Source organism: Podarcis pityusensis (assembly GCF_964106645.2).
Source record: "Podarcis pityusensis genome assembly, chromosome: 8".
Lineage (NCBI taxonomy): Eukaryota > Metazoa > Chordata > Lepidosauria > Squamata > Lacertidae > Podarcis > Podarcis pityusensis.
Genome location: NC_138033.1, coordinates 15,663,118 through 15,677,836, shown reverse-complemented (window position 1 = coordinate 15,677,836; position 14,719 = coordinate 15,663,118). Strand labels below are relative to the sequence as shown.

The window sequence follows — 14,719 nt, the reverse complement described above, 5'->3', positions numbered from 1 at the left end:
GGACTGGCCTAGACAGACCTTTGATTTGATTCAGCAAGGCGGCTCTTAATGTTGGAACAAATGCGTATTAATCATGGTTCAATTAAAAGACACACACAAAGAAATTCGTTGTTCGGCGTCATCAACATGTCCCTGAACACGGAGCAGTTTGGGGAAGTAATGGAATTTTACTGGGAGCTTAGGTGAAAGTTTCTTGGAAATCCAGAACACAGCTTTTGTAACAGCCTCACAACCAAATCATTTCTGCCGTAACTATAACAACACCAGCAAGAATGCTGTGGCCGGGATCCAGAGATGTACTTCAGGCATGCCCGAGGGCTTGGGTACATCCAGTGGGATTGTTTTCTCTCCTTTGAAAAGCAGTCCCCACTCCCCGTCAGTACCATTTCGCAAATTGATTTGGGATTCCCTTGCCATGTGGCAAATCTCCAAATCTCTCTTGGGTGTGCCAAACTAGTTGTGCGAGTTCTTTGGAATCTTTGGGGCTGCTCTCCATTAGTGCTGATAATCGAGAATCAACATCAGCATTGCAAATGATGTCCAGGCCGGTGCCCACCCACTTGCATTATTAATAAAGGACGCTCCCAACAATAATAGGAAAGGCAGCCTCTGATTTCAATCAATGGCTTCAATGATAACTGAGAGCTGTTTTACCAAAGCTGTGTACACAGTATACATTTAAAGCACACAAGCACACATTGAAAAAAATAATGGGAACAATAGTTTAAGGGTGCTGGAATGGTGGACCTGTGAGAGCCGAACTACAGTTCCCAGGATTCTTTTTTTGGAGGTGTGTGCTTTAAATGTGCTTTAAACAATATACCCAGCCTGAGTCTTAACTGTTAAAGCCCTCTCTCTGTTAAGGAAATCTTAAATCAATTAACTGTGAGTTTTAGTTGATTGATCAACTGATTAAATCTGCATACATTTGCATATGAATACAACACTGGGGGAGGGGCACCTTTTCTTTGTTTTTAGATTATGCATGCATACGTCATCATCTCAGAGAAGACACTGCCTGTGTCAGAAGATAGGAGGTAGACCTCACTACGAATGAACAATCCAACCATGGGTTTAAGAATCGCCCTGCTCGATCATCCTAAATGACTATTGAGGTCCAGAATCCTCTTTCCACTGTGGCCAATTAGATTCCATCTGGGAGACCCCTCATCAGGGTATGAAATCTCCTAGGACCTAGTAATCAGTTGCATGCTGCCTCTGATTCTGCGCCCAGTCGCTGTGATTAGTAGTTATTGATAGCCTTATCTGCAATGAAGCTGCCTAATTCCCATTTTAAAATACCTTAGCGGAATTCAGTACTTACATTTACTTTTCCAAAAAATAAAATAAAATAAACTGTCCCCCTTTAATTTGGGCTTCCTTTTTAATTGATCAGAAGGCTTTAAAAAAAAATCCAACTGATTAATCAATGATGTGCATATATACTTGGAAATAACTCCTACTGCAGCAGTGGGGGATGTGAGTCCCTCCAAAAGTTACTAGACTCCAACTCTCATCAGCCACAGTCAACATAGCCAATGGGCAGGGATGAGGCCCAGAAACATCTAGAGACCCACAGGTTCCCCAGTCCTGCCCTACTGTGAGGGTAGCCAATAGGTCTCAAACCCTCAGTGAGTTAGGGACTTCACTTGCATGCGAAGACAGGCTCTGGTGGACTGAGCGGATGAGACTAATGGTGGGTCCACTGGTCAAGAAGGCAGTTACTGCATGTGCTATAGAGCAGCGGTTCTCAACCTGTGGGTCCCCAGATGTTGTTGGACTACAACTCCCATCACCCCTAGCTAGCAAGGCCAGAGTTCAGGGATGATGGGAGTCGTAGTCCAACAACATCTGGGGACCCACAGGTTGAGAACCGCTGCTATAGAGGGAAGTTAGGGACAGATGGGGCTTGTCAACCTGGGAAGGTAGCCCATCTAGGAGAAGGGAAACTGGTGTGAAGCCTCTGCTGCCTTGCGGCTATAGTCATTTGTGAGAAAGCCTTTGGGGAGAAATCCTGAGGAAAAATCTGCACCCTCTGCCTTATGGGACATCTTCAGGAGAAGAAAAGGCTAAGGAGTAAACCCTACACAAACCCAGATTGGAGTCCCTAAGACGGCTGGATGTCACCTTGTACTCCTCCTTCTGGCAACTCCTGCAGCCAAGCTGGTGCCAAACATATTGCTCTGCTTTCCTTTGGATCCCATTGGTGAGGTCAAGAGGGTCTTGTCATCTGGGCAGGACAGGACCAGCACACACACTGCCCAGGCTTCTACCTCGGTGAAGTCACTTCAGTGCTGCCAACGCAACAAAACAATGTAGGAGGCAGCAGTTATGAGTTACCAACCTCTGCAGCCACGGCAGGCGCTGTGATTCTCCAGCAGCTTGACTTCACCTCCGGAGGCACACTCCGTTGCCTCTCGAGTCAGAAGTATGCCAACGACAAGCTAGTAAGGAGAAATTCCTCCCTGGTTAAGGACAAATTCCTGCTACGCTTCCACAGTTGAAGGCAGTAATGTTTCTGAATACCAGTTGCTAGAAAACACGGGGGGGGGGGTGGCACTGCTCTTGTGCATGAGGGTTGCCCTCAGTCATGTGTCTGGCCAATGTGCAAACAGGATGCTGAACTAGATGAGCCATTGGTCTGATTCAGCAGGACATCTTTTTATGTTCTTAGGTTCTCAGTTGCGCTTAGCATTGCAACCTAAATACTGAAGCCCTGCAGGATGGATGGATAGCCACACATAGATTTTTGTGCATGCAACTATCATGTGCAGGGGGGGACGCACAAAACTGGCTAGAGAAATTTGGGTTTTTCTGAGACTCCTTGCTCTCATTTCTAAGACCACAAGCTGTCTTAAAAAAAACCCAAACCCAACAACTTCCAAGATGTGTTTGAAAGAGCGTGGGCAATACCTGCTGAAATCTCAGGTGCCAGAAAGGTGGCTGAAAATAGTTTCTCTTTGGTTATTGTAGGGAAGTAGAATTCCTGAATAGCAAACTGTCCTTCCCTGTAATGAGTCAAACCAGAATAAATGATGGAACATTTTAAGTAAAGACCACAAAATTAATTATGCAATAGAAGAGATATCAGGCAACATTGCTCAATTTGCATAATTTAGACAAGCCCCAGAATTCAGTTCCTCTTTGTGCAAAGTTTGTATACCTGGGTGCAGGGCTATATTTTACTAATTATACAGGGCAGGTTTAATTTTTAAAAAAATATTTTGGAGCACTCACAACCCTTGTTGGGCTCTGTAGTTCTGGGGAGAGAGAAGTTCTCTTTACTTTCTCCTCCAAAGTCCTTTCCCCCAAGGAACTGAGAAATGAGACCCTTAGCTGACTTTTTACATCAGTTAGCGGTCTAGGATCCCTCTCTCAGAATTAAGTCCTACTACTTGGCGGATTTTGAGGCAAACGTCACACAAAGGATGACCAATTTTGGCATTCGTGCAGCCAGAATTAGACTGAAATTTGCAGAAGTAAATCCGATTAATTGCAAGGAGGAACATTTGTTCCACTCGATGATCCAAATTGCGCCGATGGACGTATAAACCTGTCTGCTGCTTTTTATCCCAGCCATGAGTTTGTCTCCCTGCCTACCTGCTTCTTTCTTTAACTGTTTCTTTGCAGCAGGATATTGCGGTGGCCCAAAGCCAGCTATTGGAATACAGAAATAAAAGAAAATAAGCACCTTACACAAGTCTACAGATTGAAACAACAAAAACTTTCAAGATTCTGTTCCAAGAAATACAGAATGTATTGGGAAAAGGCAAAGATGTAGATCATTGCGGCTTCTGCTCAGAGTCCTCACACACTGAAATCAGTGGCTGGTGATTCTCTGGCAGGAAGTACCTATAGGTAAAGGTAAAGGGACCCCTGACCATTAGGTCCAGTCGTGGCCGACTCTGGGGTTGTGGCGCTCATCTTGCTTTACTGGCCGAGGAAGCCGGCATACAGCTTCCAGATCACGTGGCCAGCATGACTAAGCCGCTTCTGGCAAACCAGAGCAGCGCATGGAAACGCCGTTTACCTTCCCACCGGAGCAGTACCTATTTATCTACTTGCACTTTGACGTGCTTTCAAACTGCTAGGTTGGCAGGAGCAGGAACCGAGCAGCAGGAGCTCACACCATCGTGGGGATTCGAACCGCCAACCTTCTGATCGGCAAGCCCTAGGCTGTGTGGTTTAACCCACAGTGCCACCCGCGTCCCAGGAAGTACCTATAGCCACTGCAAATAACTGGTAGGAAGGCTGACACCCACACCAGACATTTAAAGCACTTTTATACCACTTTGAGCAGTCACCACTTCCCCCCAAAGACTTCTGGGACCATAGATGCCAACTCCCTGAGGCCCTAGGTGCCCGAGCACCCACAAAAATTCCCCATGAAGCGGCTGGGGACCCACAAATTTCGGTACCAGGGTCATTCATGCTGCATGGCACCCATGACCCCGGGCACCCATGGCCACAGGGCCAAGCTGGCACTCCTGTCTGGGACCTGCAGTTTGTTAAGGGTGCTGGGGAATCACTGCTCTGTGAGGGCTCCCCTAACAAGCCTTAGCACCCTTCATACACACTACAATTCCCAGAATTCTTTGTGGGAAGCCATGACTCTCTACAGTGGCATGGTGCTGCTTTAAAGGTATAGTGTAGATGCGAACTTAGCCAACATTATATAAGCCAGGAGCAGAAAACTCTTTTCCACCCAGGGCCACATTTCTTATTGGGCAACTTTCTGAACGCTGGCCAATAGGTGACAGTCCATGCATGCAAAAGTCAGAGGTTTCTCTCTCCATTCAGGCAATAGGTGTTATTACAGTTTGATACCTTTCAGCCAAGCAAAGTATGATGATGATGATGATGATGATGATACTGCCCTTCATCCAAGGATTACAGCCTGGTTCACAAGTACAGTGGTACCTCGGGTTACAAACACCTCAGGTTATAGACTCCGCTAACTGGGAAGTAGTACCTTGGGTTAAGAACTTTACCTCAGGATGAGAACAGAAATTGTGCAGCGGCGGCACGGCGGCAGTGGGAGGCCCCATTAGCGGTACCTCAGGTTAAGAACGGTTTCAGGTTAAGAACGGACCTCTGGAACGAATTACCGTATTTTTTGCTCTATAAGACTCACTTTTTCCCTCCTAAAAAGTAAAGGGAAACGTGTGTGCATCTTATGGAGTGAGTGCAGGCTGCACAGCTATCCCAGAAGCCAGAACAGCAAGAGGGATCGCTGCTTTCGCTGCACAGTGATCCCTCTTGCTGTTCTGGCTTCTGGGATTCAGAATATTTTTTTCTTGTTTTCCTCCTCCAAAAACTAGGTGCGTCTTATGGTCTGGTACATCTTATAGAATGAAAAATATGTTAAGTTCTTAACCAGAGGTACCACTATACTGGAAAAAAAGGCAGGGCTGGCCTGGAGAATGTCCCAAGTGCCAGGAAAAGAAGCCTGAAAGAGATACATTTGATCCCTGAACCTGAGATCACCACCCTTGATGTAACTGTTCGCTGATGATCAGCTCCTGGCACAAGAATCGGACATCACCAGAGCCTGCGGCTAGCCAATCAGCAAACAACACCTTTGCCTGGTGCTGACTAAGGCTGACACATGCAGCAGAATGAGATGGTGGAATCCCAAGGTAAGGAGCAGCGAGTGGACTGCACCACTTCAACCCAAAGGTGGAGGCTCCAGTTTTGAATCCTTCTGCAAGGGAGAGGGAAGGAACAAACTCTCCGTAACTCAAGATCTTTACCCACTCCCCCTTGAGCTAGTTTGCAGGATATTTTATTTTATTTCGCAAAGGGAAATATTTTAAAAATTGTAGCACACACACACACACAGTCAGGCACATCCAATGAAGCTGGATGTTAGAATATGCAGGATGGACAAAGGAATGCATTTCTTCAAGTAGAGCAGAGCGAAACTATGGAACTCACTGCTGCAATAGCCACCAAGCTAGCATCAAAGAATCATAGAATTGTAGAGTTGGAAGGGACCCTAAGGATCATCCCTGCTGCAGTGCAGGAATCTCGACTAAAGCATGGCAGATGGCTTAAAAACCTCCAAGGAAGGAGAGTCCACAACCTACTGAGAGGGACCATTCCCTGAATGGCTTTTAGACAGGAAGATCAGGCTATCAGTGGCTACTAGCCATGTTGACTATATTCTCCCTTCACTGTCGGAGGCAACGACCAGTTGCTGGCCAGCTCCTGCTTGTGGGCTCCCCATTGGCCACCATGAGATCAAGGTGCTGGACTAGATGGGCCTTTGGTTTGGGACCCAGTAGGGTTCTTTCTGATGGATGCCATGATAGCACATGCACTCAGGTAAATCATGTCAACCTCACATCTAGGCACAGGTTTTCCAGGTGCCACTTCCACCAAAGCTAACTTGGACAAATCACAACCGACTATTCTGCCACTGACAAAGTTGAGAGTGCCAACCATATCGAACCTATAGCAAAGCCAATAGTGTGGCATCACTGCCATGTACTCAACACTCAGGATCAAAGCAATCTTCAGCGTCTGACCACTCAGTACGTACAGTATGGTTTAGTGCCACTGCTGTGGAAACTCTGCAAGTAGCTGGCAGCCCGTGCCATCAAAACCGACAGGTACAAATTGGACATTAACAGATTTAGACTGGAAATCAGAAGGCAGTTAATATTAAGAGGTGTAAAATTATGGGGCAGTCTCCCCGGAATGGCGATTTGAGCTAAAAGACCCTTGTGAACATAGGGAAGTTGGATAAATTTAGAGGGGATCAACTGGTGATTACTTTTCTCAAGCTTTATGGGAGTTGGAAAGGTTTTGTTTTGGCCCAGCTTCTCCTTTGCATGCAGAAGGCTGGCTCCGCCATTAGGCAATATGAGGCACCCGCCTCAGGCGGTTTGATCTTGAATATCAAGAAAGGGCAGCAAATTGTTAGTTACTGCATTTCTCTTGCCAGAGCACTGGAGAGATGCTTATTTTCTGCCTCAGGTGCCAAAATAACCCAGTTGGCCTTGGATAGCATGCACCTTGACTTGGGGCAGGGGTGCATTTGCAACGAGGCAGCGCATGGTCTTGGACCAGGCAGCTGAGAGGCAGCAAACAAAATGCCACTCTGGATAGATCTGTAGATGTGGGGGAGGGCTGTGGCTCCGTAGCAGAGCACATGCTTTGCTTGCAGAAGCTCCCAGGTTCAATCCTCAGCATCTCTGTGCGGCACTGGAAGAGACCCATGGAGAAACCATGGAGAGCTGCTGCCAGTTGGTGCTGACAGCACTGAACTATATGGATCAATGGTCTGACTCAGTGCTTTTTTCCCAGGAAAAATAGGTGCCTCAACTCTCCACAAAGTGGTTACAATAAGTCACTCTAAGCACCCTGAACAGATGCCAGTTTGCCAGCAACTGTGTTCACCACCCATGGAGGTGCTTAAAACTATGGCAAACTAGCTGGTTTTAGGGGTCATCCCTGGTTCTGGTGCAAGTCAGATAAACGTGCTTCCATCTCCCTCATTCTCTTAGATTCGGGCAGATGGCTAGGGCAGCTTGGAAGGGCCCTCAAGCAAACGCATGCATGTGCAGTGGTAGAGGCCTGCCTGGAAAGCTTAAAGCCTGTGTTCCTCTGCTTTTGCCTTTCCTTGGTCCCCTAAGGTAGATCTACCAGGTATGTTTAGCCTGAGTAAGAAAAGACTGGGGAACAGCACAGTAGCATCCTTCCAACAAGGCTGGTTTGCTACTGCACTCCCAAGGCAGGCAAGAAAAGACCAAACTGGCTTAAGTTGCAGGAGGGTAGATAGCTGAACATTAGCAGAAACTTTTTGATGGTACAATCTGTTTGATAAAGGAACCAATTACCTAAGGCAGTGGATGAGCTTCTCCCTCACTGGAAGGCAGAAGCTGGACAGCCATTTGTTTAGGGTGGTCTAGCTCTGGATTCATAAGAACACAAGAAGAACCTGCTGGATCAGGCCCATGGCCCATCTAGTCCAGCATCCTGTTCCCACAGTGGCCAACCAGATGCTTGTGGGAAACCTGAAAATCAGGACTTGAGCACAAGAACGTTCTCCCCTCCTGTGGCTTCCAACAACTGGTATTCAGAAGCATTATTTCTTCGACGAATTTGTCCAATCCTCTTTTAAAGCCACCCAGTTCCCTTTACTGAGCAACTCTATGATTCTGGGATCTATTAGCATGTTCAGCGACTGCACACACACCATACATTTAAAGCACGTGACTTGCCCAAGAATCCCAGAAACCATAGTTTGTTCCAGGTGCTGGGAATTGTAGCTTTGTGAGAAGGTACAGTTCCCAGAAATCTTTGCAGGAAGCCATGTGAATGTGAATGTACAGTGTGTGATAGTGTATGTCTCCATGCCAAGTGCTGGGGACAAGCCAGAATTGTGTTCTGGTTAGAGCGTAAGACTAGGGCCTGGGAGACCAGAGTTCAAATCCCCACTCCACCATGATGCTCACTTGCTGACCTTGGATGAGTCACAGTCTTTCAGCCTAACTTACCTCACAGAGTTCCAAAAGGCATTTGACTGGCTGGTGTGGGAAACAGGATGCTAGGCCTGATGGAGCTTTGGTCTTGCCCAGGGGTATGCACAGATATGCTTTTTCTTACTTCCTGAACTTTTGGAGAAGATGCAAAGCTGACCTTTTCGACAGATTCACGGAGCGTTGGGCTACTAACAGACTATTAGCCACAGCAGCTGAATGGAATCTTCAGGTCCAGAGATAGCCTTCCTCTGAGTACCAGGTAGCTTTCATGTCTTGCTCATTAGCTTTTAGACAAGTCAGACTAATGGTCCATCTAGGCCAGTGTTGTGCACACTCACTGGCAGCAGCTTTCCTGGGTTTCCCCAGCACAGCTTGGAGATGTTCCAGGGATTGAGCCAGGGAACTTCTATACTCAAAGCAGAGACACAGCTCCTCCAACCCCACAAAAAAAGAAGAAGAATTAGATTTGTTCACCGGCGTTCCTGTTGCTCCTATCCATCCTTTGCAATGGCAAAGGATATTGAGAAGCTGGAATGTGTGCAGAGGAGGGCAACCAAGATGATCAAGGGTCTGGAAACCAAGCTTCATGAGGAACGGTTGAGGGAGTTGGGTATGTTTGGCCAGGAAAAGGAGACTGACAAGAGATAAGATAGCCATCTTCAAGTATCTTAAGGGCTGTCACATGGAGGAGGGAACATGCTTGTTTTCTCCTGCTCTGGAGGCTGGGGCCCAAACCAATGGCTTCCAGTTGCAAGAAAGGAGATTCTGATTAAACATCAGGAAGAACTTTCTGACATTAAGAGCTTTTCGACAGTGGAGGTGGTGGGCTCTCCTTCTATGAAGGTTTTTAAGCAGAGCTTGGATGGCCATCTGTCATGGATGCTTCAGCTGAAATTCCTGCATTGCAGGGGGTTGGACTAGATGGCCCTCAGGGTCCCTTCCAACTCTACAGATCTATGAGTCTATAAAATCACAGCGTAAAGCCAGTAGGCACAAGGTCAGTAACAGCCAGTGCAAATAGCACAAACTCAGACAACCTCATCCTGACACTCCCAGCCATACTAATGCCTGCAACAGAAAAACCTCTGCAGCCTTCCACGTCACTGCCAATACTTCTGAACAAAGTAATCCCAATCATATCAGCTGGGAGTAGATGTCAATCATGCATGCAAATAAGCAGGAATTTCAAGGAGTTGTACTTTCTGTGTCCTGAGCCTGACGTTACACGCCACAGATTAATGTTCGAAGTGGGAGAAGCAGACATGCTCCCTACGCAGGGACAACTGAACCATTTCCCACCATTGGCAGCAGGGTGGGATGGGGGTGTTGGCGGGGGGGGGGGGCGCAAGCCACTGCACCTTAAAGCCAATCAGGCTGATTTACACTTTCACTTCCCAGTCTGATACACAGATTGAGGTGGAGTTACTCTTTGGCTTTCACACTTCTGCATTTTGTGAGACAGTTCTCATCTAAAATACAACCCCTCACATGCACATAAGTGTGTGCATTAGATGCATATTTTAGTTCCAGATCGGGGGGGGGGGGTGCTTATTTTAGAATGAAACCTATACTGCAGAAACGTGCAGACATACATCTTTTTAGAATGGAAAGTGTGTGAAATATGTACTTTACATTTGAAGGTGTACAAAAATGCCTTTTCCTGCAGGTTTTTTTTTTTTTTTTTTAAAAAACATTATTGCAGAATGATGTTGAAACTGGGCAGAAAAGATTTAGATTCTGGCATGGATCAGGAATTCAGTGATAGGGCCACACTTTTGCTTGCATGAGATGCTCGCAGTTCAGTCCGATATTTTCAGTTATAGGAACTCATAGGAAAACAGGTCCCATGCCACAACTATTTATTTGCCCATCTAGTCCAATATTGTCCACTCTGACCAGCAGCAGCCCTCTAGGATCTTGGGTAGAAGTGGGCTTTCACACTGCCAGTTACCTGCTGCTCTGAAGTGGAAATGTCGAAGAAGTTTACCCCATTCAAAGCATCTGTTCTACGATTAAGCTATGGTCTCTCTCCCTAAATTGTAAAGTATGGGTAGGCAAACTAAGGCCCAGGGGCCAGATCAGGCCCAATTGCCTTCTAAATCTGGGCTGCAGAAAGTCTGGGAATCAACGTGTTTTTACATGAGTAGAATGTGTCCTTTTATTTAAAATGTATCTCTGGGTTATTTGTGGGGCATAGGAATTCGTTCATATTTCCCCCCAAAAAATATAGTTCGGCCCCCCACAAGGTCTGAGGGACAGTGGACCGGCCCCCTGCTGAAAAAGTTTGCTGACCCCTATTGTAAAGGGTTTTAGGTACAGTAGATGGGTTTGGGGAGGAGGGTAACAGCTCCTGGAACCTCAAGGGGCCTCTGCAGTCACAGCAAGTAGCCCTGTTGGGCTGAGTGGGCACGTTGAACTGCCTTCCATCATCCTGCCCCCATCACACAGATCCCAATCCCAACAGCCATGCTGGCGCAAACCCCAGATACCCACTTGTATTTACATCAAAACCTCTGAGCTTCATCAGGCTCTGCCAATGAAACTGCTCATTTTGGTGATGCCACCACTGTGTGGCACCAACCAACAGTGGCTGGCTGGCAATGAATGTCACCCCGGCAGCCAGTGAGAACGTTGGTCTCAAAATAGGCCAGAGTCAGAGCACCTGCTGTCCACAGACCCGACCCATGGCTTGAGCATGGGCACTACTGTGAAAGAAAGAAAGAAAGAAAGAAAGAAAGAAAGAAAGAAAGAAAGAAAGAAAGAAAGAAAAAGACAGAGAGTGTGTTGCACTGATGGAAAAGGCCTTTCCATAAAAGGCTGATCCAACTATTCAGAGCCCACAGAAAGGTAGCCGGGTTAGTTTGCTGTAGCAAAAATAACAGAAGAGGCCTTCAGCACCAGAATATGAACAAACTCATTACTGGATACATAGGCAGTGGTCCACAGAAGGTCATGCAGCTACAGATTTGATGGTCTCTAAGGTGGTATGGGATTGGTCTGGGTTGTTCATGCTGACCAGATGTCTTCCAATTCCATCAACTGAACAATACCCACACCAGAACCTCATTGCCCACAAGGGGATGCAGATGTCACCATCACCCAAATCACCCTTGTGATTTGATTTGATTTTACTACCGTTATTACTAGTGTTTCCTGTCACACCAACCTCTGCAACTTGGGAGAGGGTGGGTGAGGAAGTTCTTCTCCTTCCCTCCCCACCTTCCTCTTTCTTTCTCATAAGGTATGAAGGCTCAGGACTACTCAGTTAAATTGTTTGGCAGTACATTCAGGAGAGATGAGAGAGAAGTAACATATAATTAATTTATGGCATTCACGACCACAGGATATGATGATGATGTCCGCTAGCTTTAGATGGATTAGGCAAATTCATGAAAGATAGATCTGTTGATGGCGGAGACCCAGGACAGCCTCCCAGGATAGAATGTGGACCTCCTCTTTCAGGAATTGTGCGTCTCTGCATGCCGGGTGCAGGGGGAATCTGGGAGGTGGCTGTCCTGTCACGACTGGAAACAGAACATTGGAGTAGGTTGACCTTTGGGCAGACCCACCAGGGTTCTCACAATCCCATTTTAAATGATAAAGCCATCCACAATGTTCCAAAGCAGTAGCCTGGCATTAGCCTGACCTGCAGTGCCACAGCTCCAAGCAACCACACTTACAACTCCTCACCTAACCACCCCACGGTCAGTGCCAGCAACCGCACCAAAATGCCAATGTTGGCATCTGCGCTGAAATCAGGACCATTGGTCAAGCCATGGCAATGATGCCTGTCCACCCCCACCACCACCACCCAGTGACAAGATTAGGTCTACACACAAGGCCAGGATCAGTGGCATCAAATTCTCACCAGGTGATGGAGCAATGGGCTTTGGAAGGGTGGCAAAGAGAGACAGCAGGCCAAGCATGAGAGCCAAGCATCAAAACCCAAGCAGACAGATCCTCTGCATGTTTACTTGGAAAGGAGTCCCCCTGAGTTCAATGGGACCCATTCCCAAGTAAGTGCTGTACATAGTGTTGCAGTCTTACTGTCCCAAAGTGAGCACCATGGCATGGTCTCTCTGTGTGCATCTCTTACCTTCTACAGCGTCCATCCCAACATCTATCCTCTGGGTTCATCTATGCCTCTATAAATATTCTGGTCATCATCAGCACCAACATCACCTATCATCACCTCTCTTCCTTTCCCCAATCCCATCTCCCTCTCCCTCCCTCCCTCTCTCACACACGCATTACACAAGTCCCCTTTTTGCTCTTTGTTTATTCCCCCACAAATATATCCATCTGGTGATTAGCATCCATACAAGCCGTTCATTCATTGACCAGGGTGTCTCCATCCCTCTCCATCTCTCTGCTGTATGGTCATCTCTCCAACATATTAGGAACACACAAATCCCCTCCTGTTTCTCTCCAGATCTGCACCCTGCGCCCAGGAACCCCTCTCTTCCCTCCACCCGCCAGAACCCTTTGCAGATCTTTAGGCGGCTTGCTCCCCCTCTGCCCACAACTACCCCGTGGCAAACAAGTCGTGCAAAGAGGCAAGCGGCGCACTTAATTAACGACCGGCATCTCCGACGTTAGCTATCCGTGGCAGGAAATGTACAGTAAGCATTCAGATACGCAGACCGAACGGTCCGGCGGAGAGAGTGAGCCGGATGTTGGAAAGGAGGTGCCAAAATTGTGCATTCACAAAGCACGCATGCAGTTGTTGTGACACCTCATTGGGAGGAGGGGGGGGGGCCGAGAGAGATCTGGGTTTCCGTGGCATGCATTTGCGACCAAGAACGACGTATCCCTAAGGGGCCGCACGGATATTTGCAACGCGGTTGGGGGTGGGGAACCCCACGCTTATACTTGGGACAACTCCAAGGTACCTCTGCGAAATGTAGCCCCCCCCCCCAAAAAAAGACCCCAATCGTGCGCACAGCCACGCACATCTGTGGCGCTCGGTTGGTCTGCAGACCCAGGGACAGAGCACCGCGCAACTGTGCTACAGAGATGCTCCCAGCGCATCGGTGCAACTGCGCTACCGCCGTGGCACGCTACACAGCCGTGTCTCCCCGTGGCGCGCACACAGGTACGCATTGGGTATTCCGTCCGCGCACTCCTGTTCTCCCAGCCCAGCCCCCCGCAAACCACCACCAGCACCACCACGCACACCCCGCCACCGCCACCCCGCGCAGCCGGAATGCAGCACCTTGATAGAGGAACAGCATCCCCATCCTGTAGAGGAGCGTGACCAGGAGTGCGCAGTGCATGTCTCTGGCTGGTCCTGGGTGCCGGCTGGGGGGCGATGCTGCAGCAGCTGCCGGAGGAGGAGGAGGAGGCGGCGGCAGAGGAGGAGGAGAGCGAGACACAGGCAGCGATGGAGGGAGATACAGGCTGGCTCTCGCATTCAACCCACCGCCAGCCTTGCTGCATCTCATGAGAGGGGGGGTGTATTGTGGAGGGAAGAGAGGAGGGAGGAGGAGGGGAGAGAGAGGGAGCTACTGAAGGGGGTGAGAATTCTGACAGACAGCTGGGCAGAGATGAGGGACGCGCCCGGCAGGGCCAATCCGGAGTCCGGGTGGCTGGGAAAGGGGCCGGGCATGCAAATGAGGAGGGAGGGGGGCCGCCAATGGGAGGGAGGGAGATGAGGCTGGTGGGACGGGCCGAGGAAGGGGGGGTGATTTATGAGGGGCTCTTTGTTACTGCAGCAATGCTGGGGATGAGGAGAGTGGGGAGGAAAGAGAGCAAGCCCCCCCCCCACGCACACAGAGCCAGGGAAACCCAGAGAGATCCCGGCTAGGCTGTTAAGCCCCCTCTTCCCTCCCTCACCCAGCCCCCTTCCTCCGGCTTCCCCCATAGAGGAGCATCTTCTGTGGGTACCTCCTGGGGATGGAACGGAGGAAGGGAGTTAACTCTTGCAGCCCATGTCTCAGGTCTCTCTCTCTCTCACGACTGTCTCCCGTCTAACCCCCTCCAAAGCCTTTCCACCACTTCCTCCGCCCCATGGCTCGCCTCAAAGCTGTCCTCAGCACTTTTTTTCCCTTTCCAAGCGCGACGACCTCTTGGCCCTGCAGGCTTCCCCTTCCTGAGTCCCTGCAGTCCTGGATCACCTTCAGCTAAGTTAGCCAACCCCAGAGATCCAAGATGTTTTTCTCAGCTTTTTGCACCTTACCTAGACTCTGTGCTAGAAAGGCAGTGAGATGTAGTGGTTAGAGCACTGGATG

At 48.6% G+C, this 14,719-nt stretch overlaps 1 protein-coding gene across 1 annotated transcript in view; it reads right to left on the bottom strand.

Annotated features, from left to right (window-relative positions):
* LOC308484252 (igLON family member 5-like) overlaps positions 1–14,097 on the bottom strand; it is a gene marked incomplete at its 5' end in the record, with an annotated part of 130,060 nt that extends 115,963 nt beyond the window's left edge. Inside the window, 2 exon segments of the mRNA XM_081019032.1 lie at positions 13,705–13,944; positions 13,947–14,097. Coding sequence (XP_080875158.1) covers positions 13,705–13,944; positions 13,947–14,097 — 391 coding nt within the window.
* Positions 14,098–14,719: the final 622 nt, after the last annotated feature.